Raw genomic sequence first — 17,837 nt, 5'->3', positions numbered from 1 at the left:
CTCAGCTCCATTAGCTTTCCTTTTTGTCTCCAGAAGTTTCTGCTGAGACCCCTATCTCGCAGCTCACTGTCACCCTGAGGCGATGGCTCGGGAAGACATTTCCCGCTCACAGAATAAAATGTGAGGTTTGAAGGGCTCCTGCATCACCTCCCCAGAGTCTAGCTGACCTCCTAACCCCCCTGCTCAGTGTAATGTTGGAGACGCTCCCACTGACCTCACGTGACTCCTGGTGGCATAGCGGAGGCGCAGGGAGGCCAGAACGACAGCAGGGCCAAACGGTCAGCCCAGGAGCGTGAGCAACCGCTGGCCATCCCGCCTGGCGTGGTATAGCCTCTGGCGCTTTCTCCCTTGACCTCAGCCCTGGTTAGCAGGGGGCCCGCAGCAGGATCACAGAGAATAACAGAGGCTGGCATGCCAGCCTGCAGCTTCTCGCAGCCCCCAGCCTGCTGACCCCAGGGACATAGGCCAGGGAAGCTGACACTGAACTTACCCAGCGGGGGCGGGGGGGCAGCCTGGTTGAGTAGCAAGCCTATTCCAGACAGTTCTGGGCCACCCAAGACCCAGACATCCAGGAGTCCTGTGTAAACACACTCTTCTTTCTCCATTTGCCTTCCCCACTTAGGTTACCAGGACACTAATGATCACCTACGTCCCCACAGACATCCAAGACCCAGAAATCATCATTAAGCATTTTCAGTAAGTCGGTCAAATGGGCTGAAGCATGGATTGCCTCTTCCCGGTAACCCTTCCTAATTCTTCATGTGGGTATAGGTTGGCATAGGATGGTGAAGTGAGAGAGACACCCCAGGTCTTGGCTCAGGATAGCTTTCCAGAATGGGGGAGGCCCTGTGGCCAGAGCAGGCTTTCTGAAGTCAGGGGATTTCCCGCATGGCATGCATGTGGTGGGTAGAATTCTCCCTTCCCTCGTTGCTCCAACCAAATGCCCAGCAAGCTCCTGGACCACAGTTATTTAGAGCAGATCATCCTGGAACATCTTTTGTGACTCAAGGTCCTAGCCCCAGGAGCTAATTCTCTCTCGTGGGCAGTGATTTCTAGCTCTTCCCCCTGGCTCTATTCTAAACCATACGGGGAGGATGTGGCAAATCTTAGATGACCAGGGATCAACTCTGAAATTTGACCTTAGGAATGAGGAATGGGGTCTCCCATCCAAGAACCAGGGACCACAGACAGCTGAGCCACTCAGCCTGAGGGCTCTAGTTCTGGGACGGGGATAGTGTGGGTAGGATGGCACATCCCCACCGCCACAGGCTGGTTCAGCATCCATGTCTGTGGCTGCAGTGAGGCCTATCCAGGATGCGTAGTGACCAGAGTGCACTTCTGCTATGACGTCAGGACCCTGATCGATTTGGATGATCAGAGGTGAGTCTGCAGCAGGGTCTGTCTGGATCTGGGGTGGGGGTGCAAGGGGAGGGTGTGGCTCTGCTGGGCCCCAGGCCACAAGATCCTTCCTCCCAATGCCCACCGGCCAATAGGCGCCATGCGATGCGGGGCCGGCTCTACTACACTGCCAAGGCCAAGAAGAATGGGAAGGTGATGATCAAGATCCACCCCTGTTCCCGCCTGTGCTTTTGCAGTTGCTGGACCTGCTTCAAAGAGGTACCTGGCCTGGGCATCGGGGGACACGACAGAGGAGGGGCGGAGCACTGGGTCTCCAGCCCTGTTCAGGGCTCTGTACCCTCGGGGCGCATTCAGATCTGCTCTAGTGCTGTGGCACCCAGCTCCTCCCTTCCTTTCCCTCCTCCTCCCTCCTGCCTCCCTGTTGAGAATGTAGAGGAGCTGACACCTTTCTTGTGTGATCCAGGAAGGCTTGCCCATGCCCACTTCTAGTCTTGGATGGGAGGACCAGAGAGAACACAGGAGACTGCTGTAGGCTGCCGGGCCTTGGGCTTTTAAAGGGGCTAGGACAGAAACATTTGAAGGCACCTGGCTCCATCTCACCACCCAACCACCATGGCTAGGGGGAGGCTGCAGGGCAGGACTGAACTCTAGCCGGTCCAGAAAAAGAATCATCCCCCTTCCCCCAAAATGCTGCAGATACATTCTATCACTCCATTAGAGTCCAGCCCAAGTCCAAAAGCACCCCCTAATCCCCAGGTGTGCCTTACCTCCCCCAGATCTGAGAGCAGGGAGCTAATTTCAAAATCACAGCCTCTTGTTCTCAAGTTGGGATCTTGGAGCCCACTGGGATCCCGAGCTCTTTGCCAGGCTTGGAAGGGAGTTGGGAATGGAACCAGCTCCAAGTGGAAAGAGGCCTCCTGCCCAGGTGAGGCCTTCCCTCCAGCTCTGAGGGCCAAATCTCCCCCCAGGTAGATGCAGAACAATATTATAGCGAACTGGAGGAGCAGCTGACCGATGAGTTCAATGCTGAGTTCAACCGCGTTCGGCTGAAGCGTCTGGACCTGATCTTTGTCACCTTCCAGGACTCCAGGATGACGAAGCAGTGAGTGCCAGGGCCAACAGCTTGCCCAGCCTAGCCCTGAGAGTGGGCTTCTGCTTCCCTAGAACCATCCTCTTTCACCTCATTCCAGTCAAGGGGAGAAGGAGAGAGAACCTCCCTCCAGTTTGCCATATTCTGACGGCCCCTCCACCCATCTATGTTCTCCACAGGCAGCTGCCACCTTGCTTTCCAGAGCATGTCTGCATCCATTTCCCCACAGCTGCCAGACTCAGCTTGTCTCCAGAGATACGCAGGCCCTGGGCTCCGCATTCCCATAGGTCCTTGCTTCAGCACGGAGGTGGTCAAAGTAGACCTCCTGGTTCCTCTTCCAGACCCTGTTACAAATTACTCCTTTCCTTACCACAGGTGAAAGAGTCAGGGTGGAGAAGCTCTACTTGCTCTTTCTCCTCTCCTGCTGCAGGCGTCCCCTTACAGGCCTTACAGCCTTCTCCCTCCTCTGCCCCAGCCTCTGGCGGCTCTGCCTTGATAGGGAGTGAGTTAGATGAACTCTGGAATGTTCTGGCAGGATCCTCAGGAAAGGGTCAAATAGATGGGAACCCCAGAATCAGTCCCTTGAGGATTGTGGGGGCCCTCCTCTCTCTTAGGGAGTCTGATTGTACGTGACTCTTTGTCCCCACCCACCCACACCCTACAAAGGAGCAGTGGGGCAGCCTAGAATTTAGTCAGATACGACTGTGTGCAATTTTGCAAGTCACCTAAACTCTTCAATTTCTTTCCTGTCAAATTTGGTTACTTCTATCTTCCCTATCCACCTCTCAGGGATAAGAATGGATATGTGTTCTGCTAGTATGTATGTTATATAAAACAGTATACCAATGTAAGATAGCCCTGTTTCTTTTCCAATACACTGTCATTTGGTAGAGAGGGTCTCAGGTTTAATTACAGCAGAAATGTGAATTAGAAAGCCAAAGGCCCCAGGGCTGGCATCTGCCCCTCTTTGGTTGTATCTTCAGGCCCCTCAATTTAGCAATCTGTGCAATTGGGGTTGCATTCATCAACCATTAGCACAGTGACAGGCACAGAGAGAGAACTCACATGGTAGCTATTAATACTAAGATGAGGCTGAAATTAGTACCTCCTGCACCAACCTCAAAGAAAGAGCATGTCTTTGTGCTGTCATTGCTATTAAGGGGGAAGGACATTAAATGAGAACCCTGTGGTCCCCTCCCTCCAGGGGCTGTCCCCACTCTGGTGCCCCTTTCCTCCCGTGACTAGGCTTTAGGAACTGCCCACTTCTAATGTCCTAAGAGGCTTCAAGAATCCCTAGGAAGTGGGGAGAGGTCTGGCATGAGAGTCTGTTGTCCTCACAGCCAGACCTCTGTCTCCTGTCCCCGTCTCTGCAGCATCCAGCAAGATTACAAGTACATCCAGTGTGGCGTGCCCCCCCAGCAGTCCTCGGTGTCCACCATCGTCAAATCCTACCACTGGAGGGTTGCCCTTGCCCCACACCCTAAAGACATTATTTGGTAAGCACCGCCCCCCAGCTCTCCCCCTGTCCCCACCCTGCTCCTTCAAGCTTCGCTGAGATTGAAGAAGGGGTGGGAAGGGAATCGGGACCTGTTCTTCTACTCTGTTACCCATGTATGGCTCCCACCCACAGCCTCGGCCCACCCCCAAACCCAGCCCGCCACAAGTGCCCTTACAAAGGGTGTGACTGAGGGGAAGATCCAGGGCCCGTTGCAAGCAAGTCTGGGCCCAGGGGGCTGAATTAGACCAGGGCAGTCTGAGTCTACAGCTGGCGTGCAGGAAGCTGCACATGGCGGCCATCCAGTGGCCGGGACCCGAGGTCCTAAGTGCATCTCCCTCCTCCATCCCTCCCCAGGAAACACCTGTCCGTCCGCCGCTTCCAGTGGTGGGCCCGCTTTATCGCAATCAACACCTTCCTCTTCTTCCTCTTCTTCTTCCTCACCACGCCTGCCATCATCATCAACACCATCGACATGTACAACGTCACCCGCCCCATTGAGAACCTGCAGGTGCCTCCTCTGCTCAGGCCAGGCGTGGGGGCCCCGAGGAGATGAGGGAAGAGCCCAGGCGAGGATGGGATGGGCGGGGGGCTCCTGGAACTCGGCTCCAGAGCCTGTGCACCTCCCCCACTGTGGAGGTGGCCACGGCGGTGTAGATGGTGGTGTAGATTTTCCTTTGTTCTAAAGGGGATGGATGCACAGGTCGTTGCCTATTTAGGAACTGGAGCTGGCGAGGAAGGAAAGGGGGTGGTGGTGCTACAGGCAGGTTCTGGGGTGAGCTGGGCAGGGGATGGGCGGTCCAGTCAAGAGGGGGCTTGGAGGGCTTCTTTAGATTGGGTCGCCCTGTGCCGGCTGGAGGTACAGCAGGTTCAAAGGGATGCAAGTGTGACCTCTCTGCACTCCCCACTTTCTCTAGAGCTGGGGTCCCTGGTGTCAGGCATTAGGGTTGAGGGTGGGGAAGAGTGAGGTTAGCTCCAATGCAGCCATCCAAGAAAGTGGGACCTCCACTTCCCTCCTGCCAGACACACCCACTCCAATGGGGCGATGGGCCCTGGAGGGGCCACCCCTGGAGTTAGAGGATGCTTCATACTGACGTGGGACGTCAGCGTCACTGGACTGGCCCATCTCCAAATCCTATAGCCTCAAGGCCATTATAATGGGCCTGGAAGGCCTCCACTCCATGTTATCCCCATGCCTACTCCAGCAACACACGCATGCACAGTCAGGCCACACGCCTGCTGCTGCTTGCTCCCGCCCTCCCTTGTCAAGCTCACAGCGGGCCCACGAGCACTGCCCTAGGGATTCTTACTTCATGCCTCACCCACTTCTCTACCTCCTTTCACACGACATCACAGGGAAGGTAGTGTCTTCTCTGTGAATGCTGCTGTATCAGCGACAACAGCTGACTCTGGCCCTCGGGCGTAGCCACCAGGGAAATCCTAGGCCATCCCTCTAGGGACCTCAGCCTGGAAGACCTGTGCCCCTTGAGGACAGAACTTAACCTTGGGGTGTTGGCCCCTGCTTGCCCCCAGCCAGGCAGACCCCTGGCCAGGAAGGCTGACGAAGAAGGCCAGGTCCGCTGCGCAGCCTCGGGGAAACCAAGCCTTCTCTGGGACTAAGCTGGGGAAGACAAGGCCAGAGGTGTGAGAGAAGCAGGGGTAGCCCGAAAAGGGAAGGGGCGCTTCTTGCACTGATGTGTCTTTGCCCTCCTCCACTCTACCCTACAGAACCCGGTCATAACCCAGTTCTTCCCCTCCCTGATGCTCTGGGCATTTACAGTGATAATGCCCCTGATGGTCTACTTCTCTGCCTTCCTAGAGGCCCACTGGACCAGGTGAGATGGGGGGCTTCCTCTCCCAGCCTCCCTGCTGTTCGCTGATCCCCGGCCCCTTCTCCTGCCCCCTCCCCTACCAGCCATCTGACCTAAGGAATGGAATTGACATGGGGTGGATTTGATACCCAAAACCATCCTGAAAGACTAACAGATTTTTTTTTTTGAAAGTGGGGTCTGAGTTGTCTCTGGGCCTCTGGCCTCAGGGACCCTGAGATAGGGCCACCATATCAGACATGTGAGGCCCAAACCAAGCCCTTCTTGGGCTGCCCCCGTAGCCTCCAGCCATGCACTGGGGGGATGGAGCTGTAGCAGAGAAACGTGCTAGAAACTCCAGACAGAAGGCACCGGGTGAGGAGGAAAGAGCAGGACTCGTCTGCAGAGTCAGGGAGGCTGTTGCCATGGAGGCCGTGAACTCAATCTGACTGTAGACACCTGTAGCCCTTGCAACGCCCACATTTTAAACAATAGGAGCTATTTAGCTCTAATAGCTGCTTGGCCCTAATAGTTCTATGGCAGTAGCTGATTGGGTAGAAAGTATTTACCATATCCTGGGGCAGGTGGACCTCCTTCTACCAGAAGGCTGTGTGGGTCCCGAAAGTTATTTCCTGCACCGGAAGCTCCTACCATCCAGTAGGCAATAAGCCAGGGGGTTTGTCCTAACAGAAGCCCTTACTGGTCTTTTATCTGGCCAAGAACAGGACTTATGTTGATTATTAAAACTGCAGGGATCCCGAGTGTCATTGGTAATGTCCCTCTAACAAAGGCGTCGAGCTACACAGCACGTGTGTACCCTTCCTCCCTGTCCTGTGCCCAAGGCAGGTATCACTAGTTGATTACGCTGCAGCCTCGCTCTCAGTGCTCTGTGGGGATGGCACTGGTATGCACTGTTTAACCAATTTTCTAGCCAAGGTAGCTGCCTCTGTCTTTCCCTTCATTCTGTAGTTAGGTCTCTGGTTCTTAACGCGTATTTCTTTGTTCCCTTTAGATCAAGTCAGAATCTGATCATAGTAAACAAGTGCTACATCTTTCTGGTGTTCATGGTGGTTATTCTGCCCTCTATGGGACTGACCAGGTACCTCACCTCCAATTATCCCTCCTCTCTCAAACAGGCTCACCCTAGAGTTAGAACCTCCTCTTTCAGGTACTATAGGCCTGCTTGTGCTTGCGGCAAATCCGTTCCTCAAAGGACAGTCCTGCGCCTGTCACGAGCCTAGCATGAGCCAGGCGTCATGTGAAACTCTAAGGTGTAGCTCTCAGCTCTGCCTTCAAAGAGCTTATTGTCCAGCCGGGGAGACGAGCCATGCATGCCTATCAGCTAACTGAGAGCCCAAGGTGGAAAAAAATGCAGCCAACGTGCAGTAGAAATTTGGAAGAGAAAGAGAGCGAGCGAGCACTGGGGGAGGAATGCCTGGTGAAAGTTTGCTAGAAGTGGCCTTGAGATGAGAAGCCAAAGGGTTGGGGGGCGGCGGGAGTGGGGGGGGGCGGCATTAAGAAGGCAGAGAGACAGTACAGGCTGTGCAGCTGGAATACTAGAATGCAAGAGTCTCTGGGGACTGACAGAGGGAAGACAGCAGGGGGGATGCCAGGCCAAGAAGAACAGAGCTCACAAGTTCATTAACCAGAGGGCCTACCTTGTACTTGTTTCTAGTTTGGATGTCTTTTTCCGCTGGCTCTTTGACATCTACTATCTGGAGCAGGCATCCATCCGGTTCCAGTGAGTACTAGAGTGCATGCTACAGGTGTACTCCCAGCGTACGCTGGGGCGTCTGTGGGTCCACACCAGGTAGATATGCGTGTCCTTTATGTGCTCACGCAGGTAGAGACGAATGCATACAAAGGCTCTCATTAAGCAACCTCTTAATCTTTCCTGGGCCGTGGACCCATTTGGCAACCTGGTAAAGCCCAGGGATCCCTTCACTGAATGAAGTTTTGGAAATAATTGTAGATTGACAGGAAATTGCCCCCACAATGTTCCGTGTACCCTTTTCCCAGTTCCCGTCTCTGGTAACATTTCACATAACCAGAGGACGGTATCACAACCAGGATATTGACATTGATACAATCCGCTTATTCAGATTTTGCCAGTTTTGCATATCCTCTGAATAGCTGTCTGTAGATGCACAAAATAACCTGGATTACAAGGAAAACCAATTATACTGAAATATTGTTATCAACATATTTGAAAAGTCAAATTTGTCATAAAATCTTTATGAACACATTTCATAACAGGTCAGTGGGTTTTAAACACAAGCAAGCTGAAGTTACATTTTATTGTTTTATTTATTGGTTTTTTTAAATTTTATTAATTTATTTTGAGAGGGGGGAGAGAGAGAATCCCAAGCAGGCTTTGCACTGTCACCACAGAGCCCAGTGCAGAGCTCGATCCCACAGAGTGTGAAATCATGACCTGAGCCAAAATCAAGAGTCAGATGCTTAACCGACTGAACCACCGAGGCACCCCCGTATTTCATTGTTCTAAAAGCATCAGTGTGGTACTGTTAGCTGACAGAAGAACATTAAATTGGGGTGGGATGGTGGGATCTTTGATGAAGGAACATGTGGATCATGTTGGACATCCAGTCAGCTTTGATTTTGTTTTGTGTTGTTTTCAGGTTCAAATATTGAAAATCCCAATTTCCAAAGATATCCTGTTGCAAATGACACCCAAGCTTTCACAGCCTGCTTTATAGGGCAAGGGGCAGAATTCTCTACGGTTTCTACAGTTAAACTATAATTGTGATAAGTTGGACTTTTTCTCCCTAAGATGAATGAGTTCATCTTTGGTGAGCTCAATATCTTCAATACAGCGTATGAGAAAGTAGGTCTGTGACTCAACTGTGATACAATCAAAAAAGAATAGTTTTTGAAGGAGTTCTCAAATATATCCAGGGAGCTCACAGATTTTTCTTCTCAAACAAATGGATAGACTTGTATAGATGGGGACACCGGACAGCCACAGAGATGCCTGGGTCACCAATGTGAGAACAGGCAAAGTGGCCATTCGTTCAAGTAGCTGAGTTACTCCCAGCTGATGCTGGCCAGCCATGTAACGTAGGCAGCCACAGGCAGGAAAATGTCTGTCACATAAAGTTAGCAGGTGCGATTCAGCAGCCTGTTTAATAACTACCATCACTTGGAAGGGATGGCGAGTGCAAATAGTAATGTCAGATATCACCAGCAATGGAAATGTGATATGAAAATATCTGGTGTCAACTGGTGACAGACTCACAGCCATAGCTGACATTGCTGTGATTGGTTGCTCATATTCTTAATGGAAAGAAATGCTAGACTGAAGTTAGAGGTGAGTGAAACTAAAGATGCAATTCTTTTCACTAGTTAAGGTCACAGGCCTCCCAAGTTTCTACTCGTGGACTCTCTGGGGTCTTTGGATCCGGATCAAGCACCCCTGCTTTAGATCAAACCAGTTGCATGTATTTCCCAACACATCTACACGATGTAGACCAACCTCATCCCTGCTCAGAAGGCTCCGCATTGACTTAAATTGGGCTGGGGGCACATGTGTATATGAAGCTTATAATCCCCATCTCCATCCTCCACCCCCCTTTCTGTATCCCTGCCCTTTCCCTCTCCCTCTGGCTCCTGTGCTGTCCTTCACTCTCCCTGCGGCCAGGTGTGTGTTCCTGCCAGACAATGGCGCCTTCTTCGTCAACTACGTGATCACGTCAGCTTTGCTTGGGACAGGCATGGAGCTGTTGCGCCTGGGGTCCCTCTTCCTGTACAGCATCCGCCTCTTCTTCTCCAGGTCGGAGCCAGAGAGAGTCCACATCAGAAAGGTGGGGGCCGGGCCCTTCCCTGCGCACAGCCTTCAGAGTTCCCTTTGGGAGGGCGTCAGGAAGGGGGGCCTGCTGGAAGCAGGAGGGACCCGAGGGGAGAGGTGAAGTGTGCCGGGGCCGCAAGGGAGCCTGCCTCCAGGCCTGAGCTGCCTCCCGGCTCCCAGGGGATAGACAAGGAGCCACAGAAGCGGCCGAGCCAAGGGGACACAGCCACCTCGGTGACCCCTGCCTTCTGCCCTAGAGCCAGGCCATGGACTTCCAGTACGGGCGCGAGTACGCGTGGATGATGAACGTCTTCAGCGTGGTGGTCGCCTACAGCATCACCTGCCCTATCATCGTCCCTTTTGGTGAGTCTTCCCTCGGCCGCCTCCAAGGCTGAGCCCCACAGGCCACCCTCCGGAGCCTTAGGAGACCTGGGGCGGGCTGTCGGCAGAGCAAGGAGGGGTCTGCGGCCGCCTCAAGGGAGGCTGGATAGCTGCAAACAGAGGCTGTCTTTCCAGTGAATGATCCTTCGCCAAACTGGCAGAATAGGCTCTGGGGGCCCAAGGGAAGCTGGCGGCCCCAGGGCTCGGCACCACACAGCTCCCACGCCTCGTCCTCAGCTCTCGCTGCCCTGACAGACCTGCTTCGGGCTTCTCGGGCCTGGGGAGCCTTGGGACAGCACAGGGTCCTGGCCGAGGGAGCAGCCAGCGAGTGCTCCTCGGTCTTCCTGCCCCCCACCCCCCACCCCAGGCCTGCTGTACCTGTGCATGAAGCACGTCACGGACCGCTATAACATGTACTACTCCTACGCGCCCACCAAACTCAACGAGCAGATCCACATGGCTGCTGTCTACCAGGCCATTTTCGCGCCACTCCTGGGTCTCTTCTGGATACTCTTCTTCTCCATCCTGCGATTAGGTAGGTACCAGGCCTGCCGGGCCATCCCGCATCCGCCCGCCCCCCGCTGCTGCAGAAAGCCCCCAACAGCACCTCTGCTCTGTTAAAGCAGAAAAGGCTTGGGAGGAGCAAGGCTTGCTCATGCATTCCTGCCACCCAGGTGGCTTCTCTAGGCTTGAGGGGCTCATCCCAGAGTCCCCGACTGACCTTTCAGGCTAAGAGGAGGGCTCGGACTGGCACGGACCAAATAGTATGCATTTGGGTTTATGACCCTCAGAGCAAGAAACTTCACATTCCTTCGTTCTTTTTTATTTTTTTAATGTTTATTTACTTTTGAGAGAGAGTGTGAGCAGGGGAGGGGCAGGGAGAGAGGGACACACAGAATCTGAAGCAGGCTCCAGGCTCTGAGCTGTCACCACAGACAGCTCACGGGGCTCGAACTCATGAACCGTGAGATCATGACCTGAGCTGAAATCGGATGCTTAACCGACTGAGCCACCCAGACGCCCCTTTTCTTTCTTTTTTTTTAATGTTTAATGTTTTTTAATGTTTATTTCTTTTTTGAGAGAGAGAGCGAGAGAGAGACAGCGCACGAGCTAGGGAGGGGCAGAGAGAGAGGGAGACACAGAATCCGAAGCAGGCTCCAGGCTCTGAGCTGTCAGCACAGAGCCCAACGCAGGGCTCGAACTCACAAGCCGTGAGATCATGACCTGAGCAGAAGTCAGACGCCTACCTGACTGAGCCACCCAGGTGCCCCTCATATTCCCTCTCCTAAGGCTGGCAGGAATAAAATACTAGCTCTCCGGCTCAATTCCTGTGGCATCCCCGCTGGGATCCCAGAAGATGCGGGTCTTACAGATTGCCATAAACCAGGGGTGTGCCCCAGTGACCAGCTCTTCCCCTCCTCTTGGCTACACAAAGCTGCTGTTCCTGTGCCCTGAGGCAAGAAGCTCACAGTGACCTCCCCGTCCTCTCCACCGCCAGACTGTCCTGCCTTCTCCCCACACTGGCCCGCCCTCAGGGACACCGGACCTTCATCCTCTCGGTGGAGCAGAGAAGGGAAAGTCCGCATTTTCTTCCTGTCGAGGTGGCAGCTGGAAACAGGACCCGAACGTTATAAAACGGAAATCACAGTTTTGTGATTTTGAGCCGACGGGTCAGGAAGGACATGTTTAATGGGCACTTGAGTGGATACTTAACGGCAGTTAAATTTGTGTGCATCATCCATTTGCTGTCGTTCCCCAGTGTCTTACCCCCAGCCTTTCCCCACTACCCAGCGGACTTCATTTTTTAAATAATTTTCCTCCTCACTATGAAGGACTATCTGTTTATTTTTTTAAATGTTTATTTATTTTTTTTTGAGAGAGAGAGAGAGACAGAGCATGAATGGGGGCGGGGCAGGGAGAGAGAGAGGAGACATAGAAGCAGGCTCCAGGCCCTGAGTTGTCAGTACAGAGCCCAACACGGGGCTCAAACTCACGAGTTGCAAGATCATGACCCGAGCCAAAGTCAGCTGCCCAACCGACTGAGCCACCCAGGCGCCCCAGAGACTATCTGTTTATTATCAAAATTTGAATGACCCATAATCTCACCCAGAGCCTGCTGTCTGTTGCTCTCAGACCTCATTCTCTGGCCGTATTTTTGGGGAGGGAGCAGAGCAGGAGGGAGTTTATTGGTTTAGTCCCACTTTGCAAAACTGTCATTTCCATTTTATAATGTTCTTTCGTCACTCGACGTCATGTTCTGAGCCGTTTCCTGTGTTTCTACAGTACTGTTTGAGCACACGACTTTGAACGGCTGCATGAAATCCTTTCGGTCCGCCGCCCATTGTTGGATCCTGAAGCCGGTCGCCCCTTTAGCCATGTTGCAAGCACGACGATTAGCATCGTTACGTGTTTGCCTCTGACTGTAAAGACTGATTTTTAATCTTTACCTCCGTAGAAAACTGGTAAAAAAGTTACCAAATATCACGAAGCAAAATGTCAGTGACTTAAATTCTGGACTGTTCTTCAGTGCCGTTAGCGCAGATAACTGTGCACGTGCAGCAGCTCACAGAGACAGGCGTGGGTCAGAGGTTGTATTTGCTGGCAGTGGCATGAGTGAGTAACTCAGAGATACTGCCCAGGGACGGTGATGTGGGAGGGGAGCAGACGGGTCGAGAAGGACATGTTTAATGGGCACTTGAGTGGATACTTAAGACGATTAAATTTTTTTCATGGAATCCATAAGATGCCACATCCTGAACTGGTCAGATGGCACCGAGAGATGATGTCATGGGTCAGGCTCGTTGACTCCGGTTTCTAGGAGGAGCACTGGGGCAGACCCTCTCTGCCCCCCACGGAGGCGCTGAGGTGGCCCCTAGGGACCCAGCAGCTCGGCTGGCAGACGCCTGCCCACAGCTCCGCTCCTCAAGCACGGAGCCCCATGGTCTTGTCTTCTCCTTGGCAGGTCCGCTCCACAGCGTCACTTTCTTCTCCCTGTCCACGCTCATTATCTCCACGGTAATTGCCTTCCTCAGCACTCTTCTGGGGAAGCTGCGGACGGTGTCTGACTATGAGGTGAGCCGCCCTTGCTTCCCTCTCTTCGTTCTCCCAGCCCCCTGGGCCACAGCTCTAGAATACCCTGGACCTGGGCACCCACAGCATCACAGAGACAAAGGTCCTTGCCTTCCTGATGAAGGCGTGTGCAAACTCAGTGTGCATGTGGCATGCCGGTGCGCTGGCCCCAGTGCTGGCCCCCTCACGCTCTACGGAGATTTAAAAGACAACCATACTCTCCTCCTCTCCCCTCTGACCCCACCCCCACCCCCAAACAGTGAGTTGCTGGCACATCTCTCCTACAGTGTGAGCCCGTCCAGCCACTGGGCTGTGAGTGCTGCTCCAAGGATGGAGGGTTGAGAGAGAGGATGGCGTGAGGGACAGGAGCGTGGGGCGTAGAGAGGACAATGAAGGGGGAAGAGGAAGGGTCATCATATGTTGAGAAATCCAAGGCTGTTGAACTTGAGGCCTGGTTCTCTGAGAGCCCATGACTCCTTTGGCCTCATCCTTAGAAAAGGGAGCCAATCCCGGCCCGCTGGGCACCATGCCAACAGTGCTGTGTGCCCTGGATCAGCATTGCCCAAAGCAGCGTGTCCGTACGGGCGCGCTCGAATGACTTCCAGGGACCAAAACATGTGTTATTCTTCACCGTTACCCATGTTTCTGTTGGCTCATGTTTACTTATATTTCTTCTTATGTCAACTAACTCTTCTTATGTCAACTGTTCGTAATAGTAAATTGTGTCCTTTTAAAATGAATTTATATAAAGAAAAGAAAGTGCGTTGATTTAAAGTTCTGATATCCTGCAGAGTTAGAGGAACGAGCCTCTTGGAAGAGGATCCTTTTGCCGATAGTGGCCTTGTCTCTGGGACCCCCACTGCCCTCCTACCTGGCCCCTCCTGCGTCCCCTGGCTCCAGTGCCATGCCAGTGAGGAACCAGCTCGGTGCCTCCGGCCCTGTCTTCCCACTACACGATGCTATGCAATCTGGTTGCCCATGTGTCCACTCTAGGGAAGGAAAGTGGCAGAAGCCCTAGACCGTGACCTCAGACTGGTCTCCAGTAGAGGGGAAACCCCAGGAGGAAAGAAGAGACCGTCAAAGTCAAGGCTTTTACTAGAGTCAAAGCAGGCTCATCTTTGAACCTCAATCCCAACTCTCCTTACTGCCCCCCCATTATGGTCCTTGGGACCATGGAACATTCCAGAAGGACCACCCAGCATCCCGGTCCACTTTCTGTCCCCCTGGGCCTCAGCCCTACCAGCTGGGCTTAGGTCTGGGAAAACAAGATGAATTGCATTCCAGGGGAGCAAGAGGCCCAGGCGCAGATTTGGGGAGGGGGGAAGGGGCAGAGGGCAAAGGACACCCCCATTGTGTGACCCTCTGCATCTCTCCCCACTGCTGCAGCCCGAGGAGGAGATGGAGACCGTGTTTGACATGGAGCCAAGCAGCACCTCCTCCACACCCACCTCCCTTGTGAGTCAGTGCCTTCACCCTGGGGGCCAGGCCAGGAGGGGGATGCCCACAGGGGTGGGCTACTCCAGCAGCAGGGGCGGGGGCCTCTGGTGTTTAGCGCCCTCCCCGGGTGTTGGGGAGGAGACGGGGGCCCCTGGGCACCTTCCCCTGACACAGCAGGACTTGGCCCAGGTCAAACTGCTGCCGTGGTCCTGGCTGAAGAGCTGGGAAGAGAGAAGAACCACGACATTCTCTCAAAGGATCTCAAAGAGGAAGAGAAAGGTCAGGGAGAATCCAGCCACAGCGAGCTCAGTCATGTAGACGCAGGGACGTGCTGGGGCTCGGCCTCAGGACCGAAGGCTGCCTCCCAGGGTACAGATGCCAGGCAGAGCCGCGCAGACAGAGCTGCACTGAATGGTAAGGCAGGGGCGGTGCCGCATGAGTGAGCCCTGTGAAGAGACGAGGCCGACTCAGAACGCAGGGCACGGGCAGGCTGGGCCGTGGCTCCCACGTTGTGGCTCAGCCTAGAGGGGCCCGAGCACCCACCCACGTCCCTGCCACAAGTGTGGATGCAGGGCCACCGATGCGTGCACTGAGCTGGGTGCCCCGATGCCAGGGCACCTTGGAGGAGCATGAAAGAAGGGCACCAGCCAGCCTGGGCATTCAGGGAAGGCTTCCTGGAGGAGGGAGCATCTAATCCAAGTCCAGGAATGGGAGTAGGGGTTGCTAGGTGGAATAGGGTGTGGGGGAAGAGCATTTAAAGAAGAGGACCAGCCTGTGCAAAGGCCTGGAAGAGAGACTCTGGAGCGTTTGAGCACCTGAAGACAGTTTTCAGCCTGGTGGAAATGCAGAGTGGGTGGCAGGGCCCCATGGGAGAGGAGACCCTAGTAGTGGCAGAGCTGGGGAAAAGTGCATAGACACAACCGTCGTGCACAGAACTGCATGTCTGCCTGACGCTGGGAAAAACTCCTGCACAGAGGGGCAGGTTTCCTCTGGGAGGTGACGGGAGGTGTGTCACAGAGCATCTCGCCTCGGGGGTCCTCCCAAGATGGCCCCTCTGGAATATTCTTAGCAATCGGCTATTGAATTCTTCTTAGAGGCTGACACTTCGCTGTTAATGCTCCTAATCTTTATGATACACCCACACAGTAGGGGTTTTTAGCCTCGTTTTACAAATGGGGAAAGTGAGGCTCCAAAGGTCAATTAATTTAGACCCCAGGGCACTACTGAGCCAGGAAGTCACAGAACAAAGTTTGAACCAGCTCTGTCGCACTCTAAAGCCTGAGCTTTAAGAAACATGACTGGAACTGATTTTTTTTTTAGTCTTTCATGATAATAAGCAAGCAGCATATGAACATTGCAGATAATTATGGGGAAAAAAAACAGATAAGCAAAAATAAGAAAAGTAAGTTCATATTCCCACCACCCAGAGATGACTACCAATAACTTAGCAAATATTCTTCCAAGTATATGTATAAATTTTGCTAAAATGAAATAATACTGTACATACTGTTTTATAATCTGCATTTTTAGTTAACAAGCTCCATCTTTCCATATATATAAATTTCTGTGTCTTCCAAGACCCAATGCATATTCAAATTGTCTGAAGTATTCCAGAAATATCTTTTACAGCATATCCAAAGCAAGATCCCATGCAGTCTCTGTGCCAGATGAATCTGGTACCTGTGCACGTCTCGCATTTTAGCCCAGTCCCTTTCCTATGACTTGTCAGAGAGTCCAAGCCAGTAGTCCTGCAGAATATCTCACCTTCTGGATATTTCTGGGTATTTTTTCCTGATGTCTTATAGCAGGTTTTACTGTCTCCTGTATTTCCTGAAAACTAGAAGTTAGATCCAAAGTGCTGGACAGATTCAAATTCAGCCCTCGGAGCTAAAACCCATTCTAGGCGGTGCTGTGCCCCACACCAGGAGACACGTACATCCCATTTATTTCCCCTTAGATGCCAGTTACTCCCAGGTTAGGAGGATCACAGCCGGTCTCTTCTGTTGTTCAGTTCTCATTTTACCCTTTATGACCAAAAGATTTAAATGGGGTTTACTTTGGCATTACACAAATATCTAGATTCTTCCAAATCTATCAGGGCTGTTTGGTTTCACTGAAATGAATACATGGGAAAGGTTTAATTCTATCCCATAATTACCTATTTTCAAAATACAGAGTTGGTTTAAAAGTCACTTCAAAGGATGACAAACAGCCCTGTACCCAGTACTTCCTGTTTTTCTATTCTGCTGCCCTCCTGTGCTTTCCTGGGACCATTCCACATTTTACAAGACCTCAGCAGTCTGTTTCAAATCCTGATTCCTGGTGATGCGCCCCACGGCAGGTGTGGATGTGCCTTGTAAGCTGTATTAAAAAGTGCACCAGCCCAGGCATGGGGATCTCTCCAGACCCCAGCAGAGGGGAGTTTCGTGTGCTCTCTCCCTGGGGCCAGCCTGACCCGGAACCAATAATGAACGGAGCTGCACTGAGGGAGCAGTGGGCTGGGAGCTAGGAGGCCTGCACTGACTCACCCTCCGAGTTACAGTTGCTCATTAAATGGTTAAGGGCACCTCAGCAGGTGGGGATGGCCAGGCCCCCGGCTGCTGGGGTGGAAGAAAGGAGGCTGGGGAAAGGCAGAAGCTCTGGGGGTAGGGCAGAGGGCAAGGGCATGCCCAGGGCGTGGCCCCAGATGTGACCTTACCTGTCTCCCCTTTCTATCCCAAGCAGCTGTACGTGGCTACTGTGCTGCAGGAGCCGGAGATGAACCTGTCCCCGGCCTCCTCCCCTGCTCGGCACACCTACGGCACCATGAACAGACAGCCGGAGGAGGCAGAAGAGGAGAGTGGTGTGAGGGGCTTTGCGAGGGAGCTGGGCTCCACTCAGTTCCAGGACGGGCTGGAACTGGAGGGCCAGAGCCAGTACCACTGACCAGGACCGGAGGCCTCCANGGGGAGGCAGGAGGGCCGCCCAGACCTCCCCACTACCTCCCGCAGACTCTGGGAAGGCCCCAATAGAGACACCCGCACCCTGGCTGTTGGCCACCTGGAACCTGCTGACCAGGAAGAACGGGAGGTGCCGGGCAGGGCAGAGGGACCCCGGGATGGGATGGAGGATACAGGCGGCGCCACGTCTTGGGAAAGGTCGCTGAAGCCCTGGGCACAGACACTGCAGGCTAAGGGACTTTGCTTGGGTCAAAATGGAGAAGGTGTGCACAAGGGAGGAGGCAGAGAGCAGCGCACTGAAGAACTTTCAGGGTCTTCTCCACGCTGACACCAGCTGCGCTGCCGAGGAGCTTCCACTGCTGCTCTGCTCCCACCCCCCACCCTCACCCCTACTCCAATCCCTCCCCTGCGTGCCCAGGGAAGCCTGGGTGTGTGTGCTAAGCCTCATCGGCGA

The 17,837-nt window shown here is 53.5% G+C and overlaps 1 protein-coding gene across 5 annotated transcripts in view; it reads left to right on the top strand.

The window, feature by feature from the left end:
- TMEM63C (transmembrane protein 63C) overlaps window positions 1-17,382 on the top strand; it is a 76,140-nt gene extending 58,758 nt beyond the window's left edge. Inside the window, exons 11-26 of one of the 5 annotated variants that reach the window (XR_013331755.1) lie at window positions 623-696; window positions 1,300-1,380; window positions 1,494-1,617; window positions 2,328-2,461; window positions 3,823-3,945; window positions 4,302-4,455; window positions 5,673-5,779; window positions 6,765-6,851; window positions 7,428-7,493; window positions 9,411-9,573; window positions 9,815-9,920; window positions 10,306-10,473; window positions 12,901-13,010; window positions 14,394-14,462; window positions 14,634-14,858; window positions 17,169-17,232. Coding sequence is in view for 3 of the 5 variants with exons in the window: in XM_077750764.1 (XP_077606890.1) it covers window positions 623-696; window positions 1,300-1,380; window positions 1,494-1,617; window positions 2,328-2,461; window positions 3,823-3,945; window positions 4,302-4,455; window positions 5,673-5,779; window positions 6,765-6,851; window positions 7,428-7,493; window positions 9,411-9,573; window positions 9,815-9,920; window positions 10,306-10,473; window positions 12,901-13,010; window positions 14,394-14,462; window positions 17,166-17,369 (1,770 nt within the window). In the remaining 2 variants the exon portion in view is untranslated. Of the gene's footprint in view, window positions 1-622; window positions 697-1,299; window positions 1,381-1,493; window positions 1,618-2,327; window positions 2,462-3,822; window positions 3,946-4,301; window positions 4,456-5,672; window positions 5,780-6,764; window positions 6,852-7,427; window positions 7,494-9,410; window positions 9,574-9,814; window positions 9,921-10,305; window positions 10,474-12,393; window positions 12,439-12,900; window positions 13,011-14,393; window positions 14,463-14,633; window positions 14,859-17,165 lie in introns of those variants that run through there. The other 4 variants (XR_013331754.1, XM_077750765.1, XM_077750764.1 and 1 more) reach the window with 4 other exon arrangements.
- The last annotated feature ends 455 nt before the right edge of the window (window positions 17,383-17,837 follow it).

The sequence above is a fragment of the Crocuta crocuta genome, unplaced genomic scaffold (genome assembly GCF_008692635.1).
Source record: "Crocuta crocuta isolate KB4526 unplaced genomic scaffold, BGI_CrCroc_1.0 scaffold186, whole genome shotgun sequence".
Taxonomy (NCBI): Eukaryota; Metazoa; Chordata; class Mammalia; order Carnivora; family Hyaenidae; genus Crocuta; species Crocuta crocuta.
This window is presented reverse-complemented; position numbering and strand designations above follow the sequence as displayed.